At 40.7% G+C, this 25,098-nt stretch overlaps 3 protein-coding genes across 6 annotated transcripts; 1 reads left to right on the top strand and 2 right to left on the bottom strand.

Annotated features, from left to right (window-relative positions):
- Nucleotides 1-21: 21 nt before the first annotated feature.
- On the bottom strand, nt 22-5,235 carry si:dkey-183j2.10 (glutamate receptor U1). Its single transcript, XM_051415992.1, has 10 exons — nt 5,127-5,235; nt 4,825-4,910; nt 2,836-2,867; nt 2,560-2,739; nt 2,138-2,361; nt 1,857-1,954; nt 1,533-1,750; nt 1,238-1,457; nt 902-1,146; nt 22-353 (listed from the first exon to the last, which is right to left on the bottom strand). The coding sequence occupies exons 2-10, from the start codon at nt 4,907-4,909 to the stop codon at nt 255-257; spliced, it is 1,401 nt and encodes a 466-aa protein (XP_051271952.1). The 5' UTR covers nt 4,910; nt 5,127-5,235; the 3' UTR covers nt 22-254.
- Nucleotides 5,236-8,051: 2,816 nt separating this feature from the next.
- On the top strand, nt 8,052-18,230 carry brpf3a (bromodomain and PHD finger containing, 3a). 3 transcript variants are annotated; one of them, XM_051414522.1, is made up of 13 exons: nt 8,052-8,394; nt 9,692-11,209; nt 11,475-11,631; nt 12,583-12,711; nt 12,844-12,972; nt 13,071-13,383; nt 13,494-13,823; nt 14,185-14,739; nt 14,826-14,883; nt 15,614-15,702; nt 15,911-16,008; nt 16,167-16,321; nt 16,420-18,230. In XM_051414522.1, the coding sequence occupies exons 2-13, from the start codon at nt 9,711-9,713 to the stop codon at nt 16,601-16,603; spliced, it is 3,696 nt and encodes a 1,231-aa protein (XP_051270482.1). In that variant the 5' UTR covers nt 8,052-8,394; nt 9,692-9,710; the 3' UTR covers nt 16,604-18,230. The 3 variants fall into 3 exon arrangements, with proteins under 3 accessions (XP_051270482.1, XP_051270483.1, XP_051270481.1); XM_051414523.1 differs by having other exon boundaries at nt 12,580-12,711; nt 15,935-16,008; XM_051414521.1 differs by having other exon boundaries at nt 12,580-12,711.
- Nucleotides 18,231-19,465: 1,235 nt separating this feature from the next.
- On the bottom strand, nt 19,466-25,087 carry mon1bb (MON1 secretory trafficking family member Bb). Of its 2 annotated transcripts, none has more exons than XM_051414533.1 (6): nt 24,459-25,087; nt 23,583-23,677; nt 22,892-23,488; nt 21,691-22,483; nt 21,272-21,419; nt 19,466-20,787 (listed from the first exon to the last, which is right to left on the bottom strand). In XM_051414533.1, the coding sequence occupies exons 2-6, from the start codon at nt 23,659-23,661 to the stop codon at nt 20,560-20,562; spliced, it is 1,845 nt and encodes a 614-aa protein (XP_051270493.1). In that variant the 5' UTR covers nt 23,662-23,677; nt 24,459-25,087; the 3' UTR covers nt 19,466-20,559. The 2 variants fall into 2 exon arrangements, with proteins under 2 accessions (XP_051270493.1, XP_051270494.1); XM_051414534.1 differs by having other exon boundaries at nt 24,344-24,474.
- Between the last annotated feature and the right edge of the window lie 11 nt (nt 25,088-25,098).

Raw genomic sequence — 25,098 nt, 5'->3', positions numbered from 1 at the left:
ATTATTTTTATAATATTTAAACTATAATGTTTGCTTTTTCATTGACACTGTAGTGTTCGTACCTAAAAAACAATAAATTGATTATTTTAATAAAATGTGAGTTTTTTTATTTCAAACTTTAATGTTTTTTTCTTTTTAATCTAATGCATCTTTACAAGTAAGAAGAAAATAAGTTAATTTTTCTGTTAAATATTATGATAAAATTCAGAAACAGCTAAAACAAGCTAAAAGTTGCATTTTCAGACTTGATGTTTCTATGCTTTTTCTTTATCTTTGTCTACATTTTCCTGGGGTGCATTGCTGGTCCTCAAGCGCAGACTCAGTTCTTCAGTCAGCACAGTGCAGCAGGATTTCTGTGGGAGTGAAACAAATCAATGCATTAATATGTTGATGAATTTAATGTAAACATGGTTGAGTGGGTGAGTGAGCACAACCGTCTGAGTCTGGCTGTGTCCTCTGCATTTTGATGTTCTACAGCTGATGTGCAAACCAATATACCTTTTTCACTTTACCAATCCCAACACATGATACAATTTAAGGTTCTGCTCCTTTTAGAGTAGCAGATTCTTTCCAGTGAGCCAACATGCACATTAGCAGCAAACCTACTCTGTTTGACCTGAGTGGAACAGAGCCTTAATTAGTATCATTGGTAATACCTGTGTTTACCCTACTATTTAATGTCTGCTGAGAAAAGGGTCCACTGGTAGATAAATGACAGGGTTGCTTTTAACTGTAACTGTGTTTTCTTCAAATGGTTGCAGCCTTCAGGCCTATGAAACAGTCTCATTGTGGAGGAAAAAGCAAGGTGATTTGGTTTAGAGTCTGAAAAGCTAATACTTTGGAGATGGATTTTTTTTCACCTGTCACAAGTTTTATGATTTGTGAATGCACTTGTTCATACCCTCTGCTCAGCTGCACTTCTGCGGCTCTTGGAGGTGAGCTCCAGGACAGCCAACAGTGTTCCCAGCCCCAGGCCAAGGGAAAGAACCAGAAAGATCCCCTTGAGGCTGTGCGTCTGCACAGCAGAAGACTTGGCCTTGTCTGCTATGCAGCTGCTGGCCCACCACTTGCTTCGCAGGTAAGCCAGCTCCCCTGCCTCGCTCAGTTGAAGGATTGCCACACTGAGGTTCTTTATGATGGGTGAGCCTTGTGGAAAAAAATGATGATGTTAATAATACCATTTGAATTTTTTGTGAAATGTCATTGCTTAATGAGTTTTCAAAATGAGAAGCCTCACCAAGGGCGGCAGCAATGCTGTATCCCCTCATGCCAACAACTTCATGTGCTCTGACCAGTTCACAATGCCGTGCTACCGCCAAGTCCAAAGACACAGACTCTCCAATAAAGGCAAAGTTTCCCTCTTTTGCACGCCGCACCCCTTCATCCATAGATGACACAAAACTCTTAGTTCTCTCCATGTGTTCATAGATTCTGCGGTATACCGGATTGTTTGAATTCTGGATGAAGGAAAAACAGAATTAGAGAAACAGCAGTGAGATGTGGGGGATCCATAAGTGATCTAATGTCTGTACCTTGAAGAAGGCAAGGGTGGAAGAGCCAGCCAAACAGCCGTACTCAATCATGTCCTGACTGGCCAAGTCATCAAACCCTTTCACCGTCAGGTGAGAGGAGTCAGTGGTCTTAGAGGAGTTGAGGTTGGAGAAGTAACAAGCCAGGAGGAAAACAGAAAATAACCACCAACTGCAGCAGATTACACGTCCTGAAAGAGCTTTGGGGTGAGGACCAGCACCTGACAACAAGAATTACCAGAAAAGAAACAAATCAGTACATTTATTAAGGGTACAGATTGTCTTCTCTCTTTGGTGGCATACAAAGTATCTGGTTTTGCTGTTTACCTTGTAGAGTCAGAGCTCCAGCTGTGTACCACAGGCTGTGGAGGAGGCTGAATCTGTTCTGTTCACTCTGAGGCTGACTCCATTCACATGGGCTGAGTCTGCATTTGCATAAAAATTTTACTTATTAAAGCGACTGCACTGCACTCAAAGGATTTATACTGCCAGCAGAAATGTGAAAGTATACACAGACAATGAAGTATAAATTCATATTTAAAACCACAGCACATCAATAAACATAACACATTCACTTTAAAAAACTAGAAACTACTTGCATCACCAACCTGGCAACTATAAAGATGCAAACAGCTGTCCCTAAGTATGCAATGAGTATGCCGACCCAAGTCTCGGCTGTAAAGGGGGACAGGAAATCAAAGAAGCCTGTTTCCTCAGAGATGTCCTTCCTCAGCAGGATGCTGACTCCTGTCTGCATGAAAGGTTTGGTCATCCCCACCACTTTCTCCCGAGCTGCAGTGAGCGTCAGTGGAGCAATCGCAAGGTCTGCCTCCTGTAGGGGATGATTAAATAGTTACTTTAAGAGAATTTTTAAGTATACCAACAACCCTGCTGATATTGTTCACACCATATGTTCACTTATTTTTAATGTATCAGATGTGAGTCATAGATGCCAGCTGGGTAATTCAAGCTTCCGCAGAGTAGTTTGCTGCCCTTGGACCCCTCCAAATGTCAGTTTTCATGTACTCACGCCTCTCAGCACCTCTCCAATCATCCCATTCCAGTTCCCGCTCTCATCCTGTCTGCCGTATGAGCCATCTTTCACCAGCTGTACTTTGTACTTGAAGCCCAGTTTCTTGGCTACTTCAGACAGCAGGTCCATGCAAAAGCCCTCCAGCTGTGTGCCTTTGGACAACGTATATGGCTCTTGCTAAAGGAAAATATTGCAAATGATAATCAGTGAAATGTGTTTTACCTTAAATTGTGTATTTACCAACATTATAGGCTCAAAAGACAAATAACCTACCTTTATTGTTGTGATTCTCAGCTCTGTTTGCACTGATGTTCAGGGGGTGAAGTAAGAAACACGTTAGTATGACAACTTTAAGAGTCATATACAACAACCGTTCATCAAAAACTGGGAAGTTAGGAAGATATAGTAGATTGTAGTTGCAAGATGGTGGTCATAGTACTGATGACATGATGGTAGTGTTATTGTTAATAACAGTATAATAATGATAATATTAATAATATTTATAATAATATAATAATAATAATATGTATATATAATACGATGGCTGAACAGATATACATGTATACACATAGATATTATACATTAATATTGATATAATGTAAACATGTGTCATATATTCAGCCTGTGCAAGGTCTGCATACATACATACTGTAATATATATATATATATAATATGTACACATATATATGCAAGATATGATATGATATATAGCATATGTATAATAGATATTTGACTATATGATATGAGGGTGAATAAATGATTGGCTCCAAACCTGAGGGTCAAGGGTCTCAAGATAATTTTGAGGGGTCACCAAATGATTAAAGGGATAAGAAAGAAATATCTGTTACAGAAAATGTGAAATATGGGATATTTTTACCTATTCAGGCCACTAAAATTACTTTAAATAAGACAAAATCACTCTTTGTTGAACTCTACACAGCTAATGTCATGATCTGAGATTAGAGGTCATAATTGGTTCACTTTAAATTGTTGCAAGCCAGAAATGGGAATCACTGAAAGAAATAATGGTATAATAAATTTAACTAACAGAGCAACTGATTACTATTTTTAGCCACACTAGCAGGATTGTTCTATGCCAATGTTGGTCTGTTTGTCGGTCCATCACTTTTGTCTGGACTAAGATTTCTCAACAATTATTGGATGGATTAAGATTACATTTTGTACAGACATGCATGGTTCCTAGGGGATGAATCCAGATGATTCTGGTGATCAATTGTCTTTTCTGAAGTTAGCATTTAGCTCAAAGCACAGCTGCACCCCTTACAAAGCAGGTAACTTGTTAATATGATTTTGATTTGTATTGCCTAGTTCTTACGTTGTAGATGATGTAAATATTGCCTTTTACAAATCTTGTTTCATTTGTGGCACACCCTACAGGTGGCCAAGGCTGTCTGTTTTAGATATACAAGCGCCATTTGTCTTAAAAAACTGAACAATTTCACTGGTTAGAGGGCACAAGTGGCCAATTGGCCATCTTTAGACTTTAATCTGACATGCAGAGATGTCTGAGGTGAATTTCGGGCTGCATGTATTGACCTTTTATTCAGAACGGGTTTCCGGTATCCTAGAGATCTGGAATGATTGAACACCACAATCTATTTAGCGCAGTGTTTTAATTCAAAAAGTCTCAATGCCATGGCACTGTGAGATGGGAGGGCAGTCAAAGAGTATCAAAAGCCTTGATTCAGGCCAAGGCCTTGGGGAACCATCACCACAGGGTGATCCTGACAACCATCAGATCCTCCCTTTCAAAAGATGACACGTATACAAGCTCTTCAAGCCCCTGTCACTTTTTGGCCACTCTGAAACACAGAGCTTTTGTCTGCTCCATACAGTTGATTTATTACCGTTTTTTTGTGAGAGTGTCAACTGGCTTGCTTCCCTTTCTGTTTTTCTACAAGAGTTGGACAGGATGTGGTGCTACACTTTGATATTGATCCGAGCCGACTGCTTATGTATTTATGTCTCGTCCAGCCCGAGAAATTTCGACCAAATCCAGCAGTGAAAACATGAGAAATTTGGCAGAGAAAAAAAGCAAGCTGCCACCACACTGAATTACAAAAGCAGTGACCGGGTCAGACATTACAGAGTAAACTGACAAAACAACATTTTTCAATCAGACCAACTTCTACATCAATGCAAACTTTCAACAAGACTGGCTATATCTGTTTTGTTATATTAGAATAATCTATTTATTTTGTATTATAAGTACAAGCCTGGGATAAGAAAATAGTTCCTTACCTGCAGTGCACGCGCCCATGTCCAGAAAAAACCCAACAGACAATACAAAGAAGCCAAACAGCATTGTGATTCTCCTGATTTGCATCCTAAAAGTTATAAAAAAAAAGACAGTTAGCAGTTGGTTGTGCATCAGGAAAATCACATGGATAAACTTAAATAATACTAAATATATATATATATATATATATATATATATATATAAATAACTGTATTGATATAAATGCAAAAATGTGAATCTAATCAGCACATTAAACAGTGAAGCTGTCAGTCAGCAAAGTACATATGATGGATGTTCTTACTACCTGATAAGAGTCCAAGATATGACTGCTGGATTGACGCGTCAGACAGGACAGACCCCAACGAGCTCGAATGTGAGATCTGTTAAGTTTTTCAGACTCAAATGTGTCAAGAGAGCCAACGGAGTTTTTTGTGGGTGGAGAAAGTGGAAGAATTTTGAAGGGGTGGGGAGTAAAAACACCCAGCTTCCACCATTTTCAAGTGTGGTTATTTATACTATAAATGACTCTAAAGAATATATTAACAATATAAACAAATAAGAAATACATCTGAGTCACATCATAGTGTTGTAGAACAGTTTACATGTATTATATTCAAGCCAAGTATCACAGGTTTTATGATATTTACATTACATGTGAACAAAGTTGAATGTTTTAAGCTACACTGTATTTTACAGCTAGAAAGTTAAAACCTTTATTTTGAAAAGGTCATTGTGTAAGTAAGTGTTGAAGCTACATTCACATGAATACCTTGTATAGATTAAAGATATGTACACATATCAATGTTACGTGTGTATTAGATTCCACTGGAGATATTTGTGCTCAGTATAAGAAAGTAAACAAGCCTGAACGTCAACATTTTGTAGCATTAGAGTACTCTCCGCTCTTTACTAACATTTTAAAAAGAAAATATGTGTCATAGAAATTACTGAAGGCCCTTTAGAATAATACAAATGTTACAAAAAACCTAAAACATGTTATCTTTCTGAGTCTGTAGCTCAAAAATGACCTTGGTAAGATGTTGAAGGCTCATTAAAGTGTTGTATAACTAAGAATATTCTCTTTGTAGCCAGGGCACATACAAAAACTCCCAATCTGCTCAAAGCTAGCAGGGAGCCAGGAGTTGTTTCTCCTGTGCTGCTCCAAAATCAATATTTGATGCAGTCCTTTTTGTCAGATTCACACTCTGGATGAGTCCTTTCAACATAACAATATAGGTTTTAATGAATTATTTCATTTTCCAATGCAAAAAAAAAAATAGCAAGCGTACTGACAGGAGTGCTAACAAGCACATTCAGTCCAATGAATTCATCATATTTTTTGTATTTTACCATTAACCTCTGAACCAATAGGCTGTATAGTAAAACAAAATCTTCTAGAAGCTATAATTTTAGAGCAAGAGCCAATATATAACAATATAATTTATAACAATAAGTAAACTATTTTGTCATCGATTATAAACTATGTTATAAATTCAAGTTACACTGGAAGCCTGTGCCCAGTCAATGCCTGAAAAACTTCATATAAATCAATTTGAGAGTCAAGGCAACAGGAATCGTTTCTATAGCGAGACAGCGGACTGAATTGGTCACTGAATTCTGTTAAGCAGACATTTTAAAGCTCCTGCGGTGAAACTAGTGACCTAAAGAACTGAGTCAACCCGTGATCAGTTCATCAATCTTTCTCAGTTTGAGCTGTATCAGTCCAGTAATAAGACATAAATGAATTCAACAAAATCCTGCTGCAATGGTAATTATTGTGTCTCAGCACTGGCATATGATCATCCTGTAATTTGAAGTAAGTGCATCGACTCCTGCTAGCAGATGAACTTAATTTAGTAAAAATCATTGTTGGCTCTGATGTTCAAACCCATAAAATTACTTTCAAATCTACTACGAACAGAACTGAGGAAAATCTGAAAATTAGCCTCATTTAGTCTAATGGTGTCATTTTTGTCAGCTGATGGAATAAAGAATCAGTGTGAATGATCACAGAAATACTGCATTTCATTTATTAATTTATATTTTGTGTACATTTTATCTCCCTATGGTCTAAATGCTGTTTCAAAGCAATTATGTAATTATTATTTTGATTAATTATTGTTTCTTTATTACACCTTAAATTAAAAACTTGTAAAACATAGAGCCACATTAGCATGAGACAAACAAAGAGAGACAAACCAAGAAAGATCTTTCAGCTTTTTCCAGAACTCTCAGCAGTATCGTCAACATCAGCTTGGAGATGGATGTGTTTACATGCAAGCTTGCTAGCACTTATAAGATTTCTCATCTCTGTTCATCTTTGGAAGTTCATTCTTTCATTGAAAGATCCAGAAAAGAACAGTAAGTGGACCTTAAGTTAGGACTGTTATGCCAATAGTAGTTTGGCAATACAAAACTTGGACAACATGAAGTCCTACAAATATTGTGGATTAAATCAAATCAGCTACTGAGCTTGCATGTCAATAAGCATTAAAGTTCATTTTTGACCTTTGGAAACAGCAGTTTGACAAAACAATATGAACTCAAGGTTGGAGGTTTCCATGAAATAATTAACTTTCATGCCCAACTTTTACGCCAACATGGATGAAAAGTCATAAATGCTGTGGATTAAATCTATGGCGGCACAACAGCTAACGAGTCTGTATGTCAACTGAGCAAACTCTATCTGTCGTTGAAGACTGTGTGACACGGTTGAAAGCTCTCAAGAAGGCGACTCTGAGCTCAGATTGTTTTGTTAAACTACTGTTTACAAGGGAAATGCTGAACTTTTACAGAATGTAAAGCTAATTGAACAGCTGACTGAATAAATTAAATATTACTTGTGAATTGAATTGATGTATTTCTAAAATCCATCAGCAGGACTCCAAACTTAAATTGTATTGTAAATGATATTTGTATGAAAATGTGATTATTTTATTTTTATTATGTGGTTATTACACTTGGATATTAGATCAATTTACAAGCTTTACAACATGTTTCCATAGCAATAGCAGGTGTATAACAGGTAAGCCTACAATATAAGGTCCATAGGAAATGAAGACGAGGCCATAAGGCGCGCAATATATATCTTGTTGTTTTTCTCATCGCTTCTTTCTGTTGTGAGCTCCACGTTGAGTTCGATGAACTCGGTTTAACGCGTTGGCCAATCAGAGATCGGTGCGCGTTGCGTGCGAGGCGAAGCGGCGACCTCTGATTGGCTGAGGTGGTTTTTTCCAAAGGGGCGTATTTTTCAAGCCATCTTGGCTGAATATTTAGCCTCATCCAAGGAACATTAATTTGATATCTTCGGAATTTTGCTGCCCCTAAGTTGTGAAACAGCATCGTTTGAAAGGTTTAAACCATAACTATGAAACCGGGTCGAGTTTGTGTGTTTGACCGGAGTCACGGCGGAGAACCGGAGTGCTGAAGATGACGCTGTCGCTCCTGAAATTACCGGCTAGCTAAGCTAACGGCTAGCATGTCCGCCTTGGTTGTAGTCTGTCACTAGCTGACATTTAGCTTGGTGCAGTTGTTCTGTTTGGCACTCGCACTACAGAGGACGACTTTAAAAGGTAAACCCATTCTGATGTGTTCAGCTTTAACGGCGTTGCTTAGGAAAAATCTGTTCGGGTTTTTTTGTTTTTGTTACACGACTTCTGTGTGTGTCCTGTCCGACCGAGTAACGTTATCACATCGGCGAGAGACAATCTTTTTTTGCAGGGGTCTGGAGTACAAAGCAATAACCCGAAACGTTGCACATTTGCATGTCGTGATCTGATGTATACATGCAGTTGACTTATGCATTTAGGCACGGTGCATACAGTGCGCCTGCTTTCTGGTTGCTGTTGGCATGTATAATTGGGCTGCTAATCAACTTGCAGTCCAAATGTTGTCTCTGCTGTTGTGCGCTCAAAATGGCTGACTGATGTTAGATACTCGGGTTGGTATTTAGCGCTCTTCAACCTAACTACGCACAGCAACAAGGAAAAAAAATAGAGGATACTGGCGTTTGATTGGCCCGGGAGAAATGTGCAGCGTTACAGACTCCTGATTGGACCAATGGAGGAACAGCTGAGCTGCATGCATGCAAGCAGTACAACTTACTGTAGTTGTGTTTGTGCGGAAAGAGTACTTGAGGTAACATGCTGTGTTTTTATTACCACCACAGCAGAGTTGGTCCCCCTTTTTACATTGTAAGTGCAGAGGGCCAGGATTTAAAAAAAGTTAACAGATCTTACCAAGAATGCAAAATAAGATTCTTCATATTGGCAGCAGTGAAGTGATTATGATTAATCAGAGAAATTCATTACAGATACACTGAATATAACAGAAGCTGTCATTTAACATAATTTTGTAACCAATTTATTTTTGGTTAATTATATTTATTAGGTTAAAGGTAACATTACATAAATCATTGTTTATAAGGGTTTAAACACTGTTTTGGGCTTTTTTTTTAACTCCTTTTTTGTCTTCTTTACTCTTGTCATCAGGAAAATATAAATATATTTGGAACAGCAAGAAGGTAAAACGAAAGTAATAGTACTGCTTTGGGATGAGGGGAGGGAGGGCTGCCCAAATTAAAGCATGAGGATCATCTGGGAGAACTGGATATCTGAACAAGTCAACTATACTTTATAATAACCAGTCAATTATTGGGTGGTGAATGGTGATTTAATAGCACAATAACACTACCAAGAACATCCTTGAGGGTTTCACCTGATATAAGATTTTTATTAACTTAATTATATGGCATGGAGTACAAATAATATACACAATCCCATAATGACAAAACAACAGCAGCTGTAAATCGTAATAGATAGACGTGAATCATTGCTTTAAGTATGTTTTTCTTCCTCTTGTATCTGTCAGGGAGCTGGTGTTAACTCCCATGCGGAAGGTGAGGAGGTGGGAATGTGACACAGCTGATCGCAGACTCAACATGGGTAGGGGCCGAGGCCGAGGGAGAGGAAGGGGCAGGGGATCGTCTGGCCAGTGTCGGCCCCCCTCGCCCTACAGACTGCAGCTCTCTCCGTCCAGGGAGACTTTGACATACGCTCAGGCGCAGAAAATAGTGGAAGTGGACCTAGATGGAAGGCTCCATCGGATTAACATCACAGATTCTCTGCCGGTTATTACCGAGGACGAGATGATGGCCCAGGACATTGCCGAGTGCAACAGCAACAAGGAGAACAGTGAGCAAACGCAGAGTAAAACCAGATCGTGGAGGAAACCCTCAAACAGTAAAAGCAGGAGGAGTGGTAAAAATACGTCTCACCAGAACCAACGATCTGGCTCGCAGCAGCACACAGGACCTAATAATTCCTTCCAGCACCAAAGCCCTCTGCCTGAACCCACCTTTCGCGTGCTGGGTTCATTTTGCCCCTCAGAGGCGCCTTCTCTCCCAGCAGCTTACTATCGTTACATAGAAAAGTCACTGGAGGAACAGGACAGTGTGGCTGAGTATGACATGGACGAGGAGGACCAGGCCTGGCTGGAGATGGTGAACCAAAAGAGGGTGTCTGATGGCCATGCCTCCGTATCTCCGGACACTTTTGAACTGCTGATCGACCGCCTGGAGAGGGAATCCATCCTGGAGTCCCGCAGCCAGGCACTGTCCCAGAGTGCTGTCGATGAGGACGCTTTCTGCTGCGTCTGCCTGGATGACGAATGTCTCAACAGTAATGTCATCCTGTTCTGTGACATCTGCAATCTGGCTGTCCACCAGGAGTGTTACGGTGTTCCCTACGTACCTGAGGGTCAGTGGCTGTGCCGCTGCTGCCTGCAGTCCCCCTCCCGTCCTGTAGACTGTGTGCTCTGTCCCAACCGCGGAGGTGCCTTCAAACAGACAAGTGATGGACGTTGGGCCCACGTTGTCTGTGCCATATGGATCCCGGAGGTGTGCTTTGCCAACACAGTGTTTTTGGAGCCTGTTGAGGGGGTCAAGAACATCCCTACAGCTCGCTGGAAGCTCACCTGCTACCTGTGTAAGCAGAAGGGCAGAGGAGCATCCATTCAGTGTCACAAAGCCAACTGTTACAGGGCTTTTCATGTCACCTGCGCCCAGAAGGCCGGCCTGTTCATGAAGATAGACCCAGTCCGGGAGACAGGTGTCAACGGTACCACCTTCTCTGTGAAGAAGACTGCTTTCTGTGAGCATCATTCTCCAGTGGGGTCTCGGCGGGACGGGTCTGGAGACGAGTCGGTTGAAGGGAGACTGGTGGGGGGCAGGGGTAACCGGGGGCAAAGGTCTTACACTCAAAGCCCCTCCTCACCACCAAACAAGAAGGCTACCAAGGGCCAGAAGAAGAAGAATACAAAGGGGTCTGGTGGGTCGACACGTCGCTCAACTATGCCTGTGCTGCTTGTGCCTCAGATACCCTCTCACAGGTGTGACATTTGAATAGTGTTGGAATTTACATACCCAGCATACTTTATTAATATACTGTAGTACTGTATTGTAGAGTATTAATATTCCTTCAGGGATCCATAGGAAGCAGCATCTCTAATCTAATAAGGTTTTGATCCAGGGCTTTGAGATAATTTATAAGTAATATTAATAATAATTTAACCATAAGGTCCAGAAGTTAGTGATATTATTATGAATACCAGTATTACACACATATTTTAATGTACAACTGTTACATCTTTACAGGCTGAACAAGATCTGCACAGGAGTTGAAGTCCAGAGGAAGAATCAGTTCATGCAGAGGCTTCATAACTACTGGTTACTGAAACGACAGTCACGAAATGGGATGCCTTTAATACGCCGACTTCATTCCCATCTACAGGCCCACAAGACTGCAGAGCAGGTGTGGAGTGAGAGATGATCAGTTTGTTTGTGTGTGTGTTTGTGTGTGTGTGTGTATATTAAAAGGGAAATTAGAGAATAAAACAAATAGTCTAAAAAAAATAACTGCAAATACATCACGCAATTCTGTATATAGTTATGTAGTACTTTGGCTTTATTGGGATTTTGTGATCATGTTTCAGAGGAATTATGATATTATATTGAATTATGTAAAACAGACTAAACCACTTGACTGTTTCAGCACTTTTAGCATTTGTTGCATTTTAACACGTGATTGCAAGCCAAGCACCTTTTGGTTTTGCCATCCTTTGTGCATGTGACCGCTCATATTTTAGACTTGTCTAAAGCAGATACCCAAGCAGATATTTATTTTGAGTTAGTTAATATATTTGTGTGGTGGAGCATCATACATTATTAAAAGCAGCGCAGTTACATTTACAGTCATTAGACTATCAGGCCTTTACAGAACCAATAAATTCTGTCTCTGGAAACAAACCACTTCACACCATGTTTGTATTCTCACACACTGAAATCAAAACATAAGCCCAGACATCACACTCTGCAATGGCTGATTCACACAACCCTTCGCAGCTCTTGTCATCTTTCCTCTCACAACTGCAGAGGGCGACAGCGTGTAGAAAGTTACGGATCTCTCTTTATAATGGGAGGCAGGGGGAGGCCTGAAGCCGTTGTAAGGTGTTTAAAACATAAAATAAAAAATGAATAACTACTTAACAGAACTTTTTAATACTAACTTGAATTTGGTTACATAGATTTTGTACTGTTAATTGTAAATACTGATCCACAATTTTCACTTTTTGGACCCTTTAATGTGTCCAGAAGCACACTTGGGTCTCAGTGCAGCTCAAAAAAAAAAAGGCTAATTATGATGGATATTAAAGCTGAATCAGAAGTCTGATATCTTTTGTGTTTGTTCTTTTGTGTTCAGAAGGAGCCTGATGAGAAGCTGTGTGCTGCAAGAGAAGAGCTACGATATTGGCAAAAGTTGAGGCAAGACCTGGAAAGAGCAAGACTTTTGGTGGAACTGATCCGCAAGAGAGAGAGGCTAAAGAGAGAACAGGTGTGTTAGAGCAGAAGCTGTATTTATTGTGTACTTTTTATAGGCTACTACCAGCCTTGTCATTCATCTCTTCACCTTGGGACCTTGTGTTTCTTTTACTCTCCCCTGTGTGTTTACGTCATCATTTTTCAGATGAAAATTCAGCAGGCTGCTCTTGAATTGAAGTTGACCCCTGCGTTGGTGCTCCTGCGATCCACCTTGGACCAACTGCAAGAGAAGGACACAGCAAAAATCTTCTCTCAGCCGGTCAACCTATCAGAGGTTGGTGTAGCTATTCAAATACACACTTTTCACCCAGCAGCACATTTGCTTTAGCTTTACTGACTCAGCTAACAATCTTATTTCCATGATTCACTGAGGTCCCAGATTACCTGGAGTTTATTTCCCAACCCATGGACTTCTTCACCATGCGTACAAAACTGGAAGGACATGCCTACTGCTCCGTCGCGGACCTAGAGAAGGACTTTGACCTCGTCATCTCCAACTGTCTCAAGTACAACTCCAAGGACACCATGTTTCACAAGGCAGCCTTACAACTGCGGGAGGTGGGCGGAGCCATTCTCCGTCACGCCCACAGGCAGTCTCAGAGCATTGGCCTGGACCCCAGCACTGGGATGCATCTCCCAGACTCTCTGAACAAACATGGCTTCTACAACTGTACATGGGATGACGGTGAGTTGAGAGTGTGAACTAGCTATTTATTCGTGAACATAAACTTCATGCCTCATCTGTTCATCTGCCTTTCCCCCTCCTTTTTGTTTCTCTTCTTTTACTCTCTACAGTCGACTCTCTCTTGGACCCAGACAACAGACTGCACCTAACTACAGAAGATCAGCTTAAGGCCTTACTGGACAAACTGGACGTGGTTACATCCATGCGTACCAGTGGTGGTCGAACCAAACGCATTAGGCTGCTGCGCCGAGAGATCAACACTCTCAGACAGAAGATGAACCAGCAGCAGCAAAATACTCAGTCTGTGAATGGTAACGACAAGGAGGAGGAAGAAGTGGAGGAGGAGGAGGAGGAAGAGGAGGAGAAGAAGGAAAAGAAAAAGGGGAAAACCAATGTTGTCAATAATGGACTTTTGACAGCAGTGTCCAACTCTGGGACGGGTAAAAAAAATACTTTTCTCTGTGTTATGTACTTTTCTTGAATTACATTTGGCCATTACTAATATCATTTATTGAGCATGGTTAATAAATTATTTTTGAGTAGAGCTGCAACTAACAGTTTATTATTGATTTAATCAGCTGATTTGTCTTTATGATTAAAATTACGTCTTTAAATGTCTTGATTTGTCCGATTAACAGTCCAAAACCTAGGTATATTCAGTTTACAATAATATAAAACAGATAAAAAACAGCAAAATCTCAGATTATGGTTGGAGATTTTAATTAATAAATGATTTATCAGAGTAACCACCTAATTGTTTCAGCTGTATTTATGATCTTTACATATTTCCCTTTCATCTAGATGACTCTCCACCAGTGCTAGAACTTACCTGCCCAGTGTCATCGCCGCTGCCAGGTGACGCCCCTCTCGAACCCCCTGTCCTGGGTATCGTAACTGGAGGGCGGAGGTCACCCGGACGCTCCTACAAGCGTCAGAGGTCATCTCGCAGTGGAAGCAAAAGCCAAGGTGAAGACGAGGCCGAAGTCGGCGAAACGCCATCTTCACAACCAGAATCTGTTCATGAGGTTACTCCTCTGGGAACACCCCCGACTCTGCCTTTGGTTGGAGTTGGTCGTCGCACGTCTGTTCTGTTTAAGAAAGCTAAAAATGGAGCGCGAATGGCAAAAAACAAATCCCCGCCACAACAGAATGGGAAAACGTCCGAGGAGAAAACAAACGGGTTGGACAGCACCCCCGCCAGCCCAAATTCACAGAGTGTGACCAACATCACCACCTTACCTCCTACGCCCAACGCTTCCCCTGCACCTCCCTCTCCTTCCTCACACCACCTGAGATCCAGAGGCCACAGCTCAGAGAGTGAAGCAGACAAACTTCCTCCAACACCCAGAGAAGGAGGTAAGGACAAAATACATTGCTTTATTACAGAGAGAGACATTCTTGAGATTCTAGAAAGTCACTACTTTATGTGGGTTTTTTGCTAGGCCTGACAAACGGAAAGCACACCCATGCAGACCATGATGATGACGACCAAAAACTAAAGTGAGTATGGACTCGCAGAGGCAAATGCTCTCATGTGAGAACCGCTAATATGTTCTTCAGTGGCGCAATTTAAGGGAATTTCTGGCAATAACCAATTTTGTTATACAAATGACATTCACAAGTGGTCATAAATGTACATATAGTCTGCCTTTCTTCACAGAGGGCAAAACACACTCGCCAGAAAAAGAAAATAATGGCTTGAGCTGAATATATACACATACTGTGAATTAAACAAACCTTGTTCAAAATTAAAATGTTCATAAATTGTCACTGTATGATATATTTCCACGTTCAAGGCCTGTAAACTTTACAAACCGATTCTCAAAACGACCAACAAACCACAAACTAACTGGGATGGAAGTGGAGAAGAGTGGTAGTTAACAGAGGACGGCTTAATGCCAGACAACTTGAGGCAGGGTGGCACAACTCTGACAATGGTAACTGTCACTCAAGTCGGCCAAACCACAAAGAAAGACATTAAAACGTGAGCTAGGCTAAAACATGAGACTCATGTAGCCGCATTTCCACCTCAGGAACTGCTGATATAGGCGTTAAGTGTGGCACTGAAGTGGAAAAAAAGAGGAACAAATAGTTGAATATTCATATTATATTCACTCAGTATATTGTTGTATGAGTCCCGTTGTCTTTGACATTCTTAAGTATTTTATATTAGTCTCAACATAAATTGTGAATTAACTTAAAAATCACCCACCTCTCCTGTCCTTTACAGCTGTAGTGTCTCCCCACCCAAACGAAGTCGTGGTAAACCTGCATTGGCTAAAGTTCCCAGCAGTGAGAATGGAGACATCTCTGGGTCTGGTGTGTACAACGAGAAGAGCAATCAAAATACTGTGAAATGCCTCAGTTTTTGTGTTTATTGGAGGCATAATGTAAAATTCTACACATAAAAAAAAAACAAAAGTTTACAATTGTCATAAGCAATTCAATTTCATTAAATTCTCAATTTGGGCTCAAGAGCTGTCATGAACAGAAATTAATTGGATATATTGGAATATCCTGTTCACAGGAAAGTCTACACTTCTGTCTTTAGATAGTGAGACCGAGCTCTCACCTCTGGACCTAGTTTGGGCCAAATGCAGAGGATATCCATCATACCCAGCAATGGTGAGGATATATTTGATCTATGGTGTACACACTGTAGCATTTCTTTTGGCTCGTAGTGCAAAGTCTCAGAACTGACATAAAGAAAAAAGGCCTCATTGCACCCCATAGAAGGAAATGATAATTCAGTCAACCGCAACTGACATAATTTATTGTTGCAGATTGTTGACCCAGACATGCCCCAGGAAGGGCTTCTTCACAATGGCATCCCCATTCCAGTGCCTCCTGTGGAGGTGCTCAAACTGGGCGAATGGAGAGAAACGGAAGAAGGCGAAAAGCTCTTCTTAGTGCTCTTCTTTGACACCAAAAGAACTTGGTAAGACTCATACAGGCAGGGCTAAACCTCATGCTGAATTTTAAAACAATCGGGGAAGCAGTCTTGGTCATTTTGAATTTAACCCTCTTGGTTTTCAGGCAATGGCTCCCTCGGACCAAACTACTGCCGCTGGGGATGGACGACACCGTGGACAAACTGCGCTTAATGGAAGGCAAGAAACCCAGCGTTCGCAAGTCTGTACACACTGCATACGACCGGGCCATGGTGCATTTAAATCACGTGAGAGGAAATCTAAATTTCACTCCCTCCAATTTTATATAGTTGTTTTTTTTTAGTTTCAAGAGTTGATCATCTTAAACAGGATGCCTGGTTGTATGTATAGAAGCTTCATCAATGCTCTTAAAAAGGTGGGAAAGTGAAATGAACATTTGCTGGTATTTGAAGGTTTTCTGCATAAAACTGTTGCTCTGATTTTTAAAACGTAAAGAAAAAAGTGCAGAGATGCAAAGATGAATTTTTTCATTTATTCATGACATTTTAAAAAAAAAAGATTTTACACAACCACTGTTGCTATTTGTTCATATAAAGTTTTTATTTTAGGCCAAAGTGAGTCAAGACTTCAGCGTGAAAAGTGTAAATATTTAATCGTCAAAGGGATTGTCTTGATTCAAAACATATTTAGATTGTATTTGCCATTGAAATGTCACTGTGTTTTATGAAGTGTGAAAGTCCCACTCAGTGTTCACATCATATCTGGAGTCTATGGATGTTCGGCTTTGACAAATTCTATGTAGTGTTGGTAATAATATTATATGAACTTAAAAAAACAAACCTGGCCTTCAGATCCTCCCTCCATTGAATCCCGTATGATCCAACCTTTTACTTACCACTGATATCAAATGGAGCATCATTCAAAAAGAAATACATCAAACCTGCTTGAGCTGGCATGGACATTAATCTTAAAGCTAAGCTGGAAGTGGAGCATGACTGGTTCAATGTTTATTCAACAATTCTGAGAACTGCTCAGTAGATACAAGATATGTGTCAAAGAACAATGAATAGAAACACTGATAATTTTAGGTCAATGGGGTGCCAACACAAACATTCTTGAACTGTTAATCCAGTTATGACGTGTTGAAGGTGGGACTTCAGAGGTCTTTACTTATTTTTCCATATTGTGAAACTGTATTATGATACTAGAACGTTGGAGTACCCGGTGCAGCTACTTGGTTCGTAAGATGTGAAGCCACTATAGAGGTGATGCTGGTTATTTTGTGGTTATGACAACTTCTACTGCGATCACTCACTGAAGAAATTGCAATTGTTTGCAAATCTGGCGGAAATTACTTGAAAAGCACAATCGGTCTGTTTTAAAAAAAGAAAACAAAAAAAACCAACAACTTAGGATTGGTGACTCCGGGAGCCATATGTGTGGCAAAAACGTGTGTACGTGTGTGTGTGCGCGAGCGTGTGTGTGTGTGTGTGTGTGTGTGTACAGTATATACATATATGAATACAACCTCAGTGTAGTAAAGGTGCATGTGTATAGTTTTGTAAATATGTAAATGTATGTTTATATTGGCTTACATGAAGTAATTTAAGGAATGCAAAAATCAAATTTAGATTTTAATTTATAATTTGTGGCAGTCGAGAGTGTTATTTAAAAAGTAAAATATTGAAAAGATTTATGTATGATGCTAAGTAGCTCTTTGTAATAGTGACGGTATTCACCAACATGTCAGAAGATATTCTCTAGAAGTGAGGTGGCACAAGACCTGAGCTCTGTAGGCAGCAGTAAGCGTACTAGTCTACAAGAGGTTTTTTTTTTTTGTTTTTTTCTTGGGTGGCACAGGAGATTTTTGATCTTGTCATTTGAATTGTACTGCAAGATCTATAATCTGCCTGAGACAATATTTTCTCACACAAGAATAAATGCTGTTTGAAACAACTTCATGTGTTATGTCCTCCATTAACCACCTGCTCAACATAGTACATTGTATTATTGGGAGTTTTTCTTCCTCCTGGTTAAAGTTTCATTTCAAGACAGACTCTAAATATAAGAAGAGAAAATGACGAAGGTTTGAAGTTAAAGTCGCATTTGCTCCTCCACATTTCTTGGAAAATGAGAGACAATCTTACAAACTCAATAACGCAAGCTCAGAAAAATATAACTGCAACATTTCGTCTTCAAGGTCTTCTTCACCTGACAAAGACCTTGAAGATTGAAATACAGCATTGTTAAATATTTGTATGCTGCTTTTGTCCAGCACCTGAACCCAACTGGGGTTGAACATGAATACTTTGCTTCATCCACACGTCAGTATACATCAGAACTTTAATGACTTCAAATGTGGCCGAGAAATACAGCCCGCTGTTGTCGTTAGGAAGATGCAAACAGTGCATCAGCTTCCTATATTATCCATTAATCCATTGTGTGGTGGTCAGTTGCTCCAATATTTATGTGATCATATTTAACTTGTAATGTCAGGAAATATCAAGCGCCCATATTGTATATATCAGGTATTTGAGTTGAGGTTATCAACTCATTATTGTACTATATCATTAATTATAAATACATATTTACCATTAATCTAAAAAAATACTTGCACACAATATATTTGTCACACGTCACACCTTGAACGCTAAACATGCAGCAGTTCACCACTGGTATTAACACTTTGTTGAGTGTTTAAAGGGAGGTACGCAGCGATAAACATCGCCCAAACACACACTGGGTTCTTTGTTTAACTTAGGAAAGCTGACTCAGGCTCAGGTTGACCTTCAGGTCACATCGAGCTCCCTGAAGTTGTACACAATAGATGGCACTGATCAAAGACATCCTGACAGTCTCTTTAAATTCCTAATAATGTTCTCAGGTGTTTCTTGGAAAGAACAATGTAATACGATACTAATAATAATTCCTCGAAAGAACAGCTCCATTGAAATGCACGTAAACATCAATTAATTACCGGAAACTTGGGATCGGTTGAATGCTGGCGTGTAGACAAATTTCCCATAACTGCATGTTCAGTTCACTGACTATATTTCCTATAATTAATACCAAATTACACCGTTCTTCCACGAAAATGCTTAAGCTAAGCGTTACTTAATGTTAACTTTTCATTTCTTGGCAGATAACACATGAAGCTTAACCATGACATCTCCACTTAATTAGGACAAGTGTTGATTTGTGCAACCTGGGATTTATTTCATAATACTATAGACATACTCTTAAGACTTGAATTGACAGGAAATTCCTCAAAGGACACAAGGATGAGGCTACTGTTTATAGACCATCTTTACAAAACTATTATCCAAAAAGATAAGTCGCCTGAAGTCACTACATTAAGTGTCAACTGATAAATCGTACTACAAGTATCTGCAGAAAAACATTGCATGAGCTCAGTGACATCTTCTTAGCTTAACAGAGGATGTGCAAACTAACAAGTATTGACTCTTAGCAATAAAAACACTAACAATGACGATGATCATGTAAAGTGATCAGGTGTAACAGGCTGGATTTCCTACTTGTTTTCTGCACAAAATGTAACATTAATGAAACCTGATCATTTAAATTTGATTAGAAACATCAGTGGGATATGAAACAACACCACGTAGTAAAGTTCTGTCACAGGGACGTGCAACAAAATTCATGCAGGGCAATTTGTTAGTTCACGGCCCTGTATGACACATGGTGGCCCATCCCTGTTCTGTCAGTTCCAGTTGTTGCTATTCCAGTTGTTGTTGAGCCCAAAACACAACATGCTTTCATTTCTTGCACTCTTCCTGTTTTCTGGGGGGTTTTTGTGTCATGAAAGAAATCTTTATGTGAGAACTAATTTGAGAAAAAAACTTAATTTAACTCCTCATCTTAAATTAAACAAGAAAGAAGCAATGAATAGTTATAGCATATGAATGAACTGTCATCTGCATGGTACATTCACTGTCCGTGAGGAAAAAGTATTAAAACAATATAAAAACATTTAAATATCATTGCAATTGTTTTCTACCACAGTTCAATTTAAAACGTACTAATGCGGTTTTGCCCTGACTCTTTCAGATTGAAAGCAGTGATGCAATGACATGCTTTCTTGTTAAGGTAAAGAAATAATATTAGTCTGAAAGAGGTCGTTCCTTTTAAATAGTGTAAAACATAGTGTTTGATTCCAGTAGTCAATGTCTGTCAAGTGTCAAAAGAGGGTTCAAAAATATCTTGGAACCAGTGTACAAACTATTGTTGAATGAGGCAGAGCAACTATAGTAGCACTAAGAGAGTCCTATAGAAGAGATAAGAAGCCGTTATCTGTGGAGTCTTGCTGGTCAGATTTGCCACCTCGAGAGCTCTTGCTGGGATTTGGGGTGGTTGAATACTTTGGGGGGTATCTGATGAAGAGACGGTCCTCCTCCTTTTTAATCCACCGTAGAAGCTTAGTGATAGCAGTGATGGCACAGGCCTTTGTCACCAGAGGACTGAAGCAGGTGTACAGCTCAAATTTACTTGTGACCTACAGTGGAGAGGAAAGTGGACATTTTAGGTGAGGACATCAAATTTGATCCTAAAAAGACACAAACAATCCATCACTGTCGGCATGAGTATAAGAATACTGTAGTTTTACTTAGCATAAAGACTGGAAACAGTTAGCCTGGTTGTTTCAAAGATAAAGAAATCTATCTACCAGCATCTCTAAAGCTCCCCAAGTTATGTTCTGTGTAAATATTCACTGTGTTCAGCAGATAAACAGTCTTGCAGATAACCCAGAATAAAACCACAATTTGTCATTTTTTCTAGCCTTCATACTGAGCTAAGCTAACTCCTGGCTCCAGCTATTATACTGAACAGATATGAGAGCGATACCGATCTCCTCATCAAACTCTTAAGCGAGAAAGCAAATTTCCAAAAATGTTGAACAATAACAAAGAAAAGGTCAAAAATAAACAAATGCACACAAAGACAGTATTTAGATCCATAAACACAGATACAGTACATACCCAGGCTAGCAGAGTTTCCCTCTCAGCGACGTGGTAGATGAGCTTGAGGGGTCGTGAAGTGCTGTGGATGCGGCTGTGCATATAACGATAAAGGTCCAACAGTCTCATTTTCTCCTCCTCACTGCTGTAAGGTGCCTCCATCTCTGGGCTGCAAGCAGCAATACATTGTAGAGTCAAGATTACAGACAGTAAAGGCATACAAAGTTTTCACATAATCTAAGATACTGTGATACAGTTGCACCGTATTCTGAACAGTGACATCACGTTAGTGCTGTGATTACTTGTGTTTCACTTTCTCCTTCAAGGCTTCGATCGGCAGCTAATTTGTTTTTCTCTGTAAGTGGAAGCTCTATTTCAGAATTTAAACAAAAGGCCTTCTGTACTTTATGTCTCAGATTCACAAACACACACATACGCACCTGGTGAACTGAGTGAGCTGACGGTAGTTGTCTGGCACATCAAAGGGCTTGTACATGAAGTGTCTGAGGTCTGAGACTCCCACCTGGCTCACGCTGTACGACTGGACTTTGGCAATGAGGCTCAGGGAGTTCTGAGCCACCATGGCCTCCTCTATCTTCCTCTTGCACTCAGCTACAGAGTAGAAAGCCTCCTTGTCTGTCGAGAGCAGCAGCAGACAAACAGTGCATTCTGGAGGGTCCAGGTAAGAAATGTATGCATAAAAGTAACAGTCAGGATTAAAGAGGGGGAGACAGATGGGAGTCCAGATCTCCCCAGCCTGAAAGGCAGAGGAGGCTCCAATGAGGTTGAGCAGGAGGTGGACATCAGCAGGCTCCAGCCTGGTGTCCTCGATGACTGTCTTCTCTTGGACGATGGTGAGCAGCTGGTTCCTGGCGATGAGGATGGAGAAAACCAGATTTGGGGTGATCGCTTTCTGTAGGATCTGGCTGAGAGAGTCCCTGAGAGAGGAAGCTAAGGGCAAGCAGTGTACCGCTGCTAGAAGGAAACTGGGATCGGAATCCACCAGGTTGAGAAGACCGTCCAGGATCTTCTCTGAGCCCGCCAGGAGTCTCCTCAGGTCGTAATTCTTTTTGTGTTCAAAGATGCGGGATATGCTGGCCTGGGTGAGCATGCTGATGATCTGATAGTACACATAGAGGAGCTCTCCACGCAGCTGCCGCTCAGATTGACGACTGCTAGAGACGCAAACCAGCACCAGGGGCCCTTTCTGCAGGAACACCACTGTGTTTTCCTCTGATGGAAAGAAGAAAAGACATCAGTAAACATTAAGGATAATACTGGAGGTAACGCTGAATGTCTACTAACGATGACAGACACCTCTGCACTCAACAACGTTGGACATTTGGTTGTGGGCTTGGAATTGATTGTAAATTCAAGAGGAATTTACAAATGTATTAAATAAACACAAATTAAATGTAAAACATTACTGTACATGCATGAATTTCTACTTGCTGTTGTATTTCAGACATTGGCTTTATATAAAGGGGAAGTTAATAATATCCAAGCTGCTGCGGTCGGTCATATTCTAACCACAATCCTCTGTGAAATCTCTACACTTGTTCTCATTTATATTAATAGAAAATGACATTTACAATAATGTTACAAAAGTTGTGAGGAAAAAAAACTCTCTAATGCTCTCACCTGAATATACGGAGCGGATTATATTATCTCCACTTTGAACAAAGGAAACCAACGCCATCATGACTCCCATTGTAGATGAAAGAGCCTCTTCACTGCCGTATCGGGAATAGATGGGTTTGCCTGCTTCACTTAGCACAAAAACATGCTTCCTGTGCTGCCGCCAGCTGTCCGCTGTCACGTCCTCATCACGGTGAGACATAAACGCAGGATATTCCTCGGTACCTGCCTCCAACAAGGGAGATGACCTTCCCTTCATACCTAAACCTTGCTCCTCCAGCTTGGCCTTGGCCAGCATTGTAACGACAAACTCCCCAGAGTCGCCCTGGTCACTGTCAGTGGCAGCATCCTGAGCTCCTCTGTCAGACGGCTGGGTGGCCACATTGTTCTGACACTCGGGGCTTTCTGTCTCCTCAGTCTCTAGCTTTGTTACCTGGTTAGAATGGGACTCTGCGTTCAGACTCGGCTCCTCTGCTGAGACGTCTGACAGGAGTGAATCTACAGGCTCCTCTCTGTTAACAGTGGTACCGTAATTTCTCTCCACCGGATCAGGAAACATGTGATTCCCCAAGAGGGAGAGGGAAGTCGCCAAGGTGTCAGCTAAGATGAAAAACAAGATTTTAATTATGCAAAATGAATGGTTAGACAGGTAAACATTTTCAAAAAGGCTTTAATGAAAGATTAAATAATTTACCAGGTGGATTGCTCTCAGCGGGTGGATCACAAATCTTCACTCCCTCTGCCACTCCTTCTTGATGATTGTCTCTCTCCATGATACCATCCCAGTCACTGGGAACAGAAAGAAAAAGCATACTATCACCAACCAATCTGGATGAACTAGTTACAGAGCAAAACTAGTGTATGTCAGCGGTTGCAGCTGAACCATGAAAACAGCGTGCATCTCAATCTCTAATGAATAGGAGCACTCATACTGGCCAGTGGTCACATGATAACAGAGGATAACTGGTTAGAGGAGAATTACAACTCAAAGATACGAAACAGACTCTGGAATTTAAGACTGATTACAACTTCCAGCAGCCTGGCTAATGTTACACTACAGATAAACAGCAGTCGGTGGCTGTTATGTGACCGGCAACGCTAGGGAGCTGACGTTTGATTAATAATAGCTGAAGTTACTTATAAAGCTGGTGTTTGCTTGCGTGCTTACTCTCTCATCGCCAAGAAAGCTCACTTTTCCATTCTGATTAATGTTTGACTGTAATTCCGATGCAACTCAGCATATGTTGACTGTAACGTTAAGTTAGTTTCATGGCTAACACCGCCGTGCTAGCAAGCGACACACACACACACACACACACACACACACACACACACACACACACACACAGAGAGAGAGAGAGAGAGATCAATTTCATGGCCTTGGCTTAACAGTGAGCATGCAAGCAATCGTGGTCAACTAATATTAGACAGGTGGAGACAAAGAGTAATACTTACGATGTTGTACCGTCGAAACGTTGGGTTGAATATCTAATTCGCTACATTAACTTTCATCAGCAGCCCGGTTGCAAACAAGCTGTCAAGAATAGCAGAAAACAAATTTTCCTCTTACCACAGCAGACATCCGGAATCTCTGATGACAAGCTCGGCTGACCAATCAGAGTGTTCGGTGGTTGCCGCTAGTCCCGCCCCCTCGGGGGACGTTCCAGCAGACAGCAGCGCAACGCAAACGTCATGCGAGTTTTAGCTACGTACGATGACTGCGTGAAGCGTGTTGTTGTAGTTTTTACTGATTTGTCTGTACATTTATTTGAACGTCGTTTACATGTACGAGTTGTAGCTGTGTAATAAAATTATAAACCAGGAATGGGCACTTGTGTTTTCAGCCAATACGTTAACATAGTAAAGGTTGCTAGGAGCTAAGTAGCTGCATTTGTGTCACCCGCTCTCGTCCGTTACTCGTCCGTTACTCGTAATCAGAGGGTTTGTTCATCTGACGGCGGTCGACTGTGTGTCTGTAACGACTCACTCTAATGTTTAAACCCAATATCTCCAGACGGCACTGGCCACCATTCCCCCAGCCTGCTACTACAAGCTAGCACAAAATAATACTGTATTTAAAGGTTGTCTTCGCCCCGGGTACACGTCCTCTGACTCCTGGCAGACAGTGAACGTCTGCGGGCTCACGGAGATACAGTTAAAGATGGAACCCGCTGCCGGATAACAGTTTAAAAAGTAACGGTTGACGGTTG

Source organism: Dicentrarchus labrax, unplaced genomic scaffold, assembly GCF_905237075.1.
Source record: "Dicentrarchus labrax unplaced genomic scaffold, dlabrax2021, whole genome shotgun sequence".
Classification (NCBI taxonomy): domain Eukaryota; kingdom Metazoa; phylum Chordata; class Actinopteri; family Moronidae; genus Dicentrarchus; species Dicentrarchus labrax.
The sequence above is the reverse complement of the archived record's forward strand: the minus strand, read 5'-3'. Positions and strand labels throughout refer to the sequence as shown.

Excerpts from the sequence above, each read along its gene's own strand:
- si:dkey-183j2.10 (XM_051415992.1), bottom strand. The coding sequence starts at position 4,909 with ATGCAAATCAGGAGAATCACAATGCTGTTTGGCTTCTTTGTATTGTCT. Across the intron at positions 2,740-2,835 it reads TGAGAATCACAACAATAAAG|CAAGAGCCATATACGTTGTC; the intron begins GTAGGTTATTTG and ends ATTTTCCTTTAG. Across the intron at positions 1,955-2,137 it reads TGCATCTTTATAGTTGCCAG|ACTCAGCCCATGTGAATGGA; the intron begins GTTGGTGATGCA and ends ATGCAAATGCAG.
- brpf3a (XM_051414521.1), top strand. The coding sequence starts at position 9,711 with ATGCGGAAGGTGAGGAGGTGGGAATGTGACACAGCTGATCGCAGACTC. Across the intron at positions 11,210-11,474 it reads CCTCAGATACCCTCTCACAG|GCTGAACAAGATCTGCACAG; the intron begins GTGTGACATTTG and ends ACATCTTTACAG. Across the intron at positions 12,973-13,070 it reads AGCCGGTCAACCTATCAGAG|GTCCCAGATTACCTGGAGTT; the intron begins GTTGGTGTAGCT and ends TGATTCACTGAG.
- mon1bb (XM_051414533.1), bottom strand. The coding sequence starts at position 23,661 with ATGGAGAGAGACAATCATCAAGAAGGAGTGGCAGAGGGAGTGAAGATT. Across the intron at positions 21,420-21,690 it reads CAGCTCACTCAGTTCACCAG|CCCAGAGATGGAGGCACCTT; the intron begins GTGCGTATGTGT and ends TGCTGCTTGCAG. Across the intron at positions 20,788-21,271 it reads GGGAAACTCTGCTAGCCTGG|GTCACAAGTAAATTTGAGCT; the intron begins GTATGTACTGTA and ends TCTCCACTGTAG.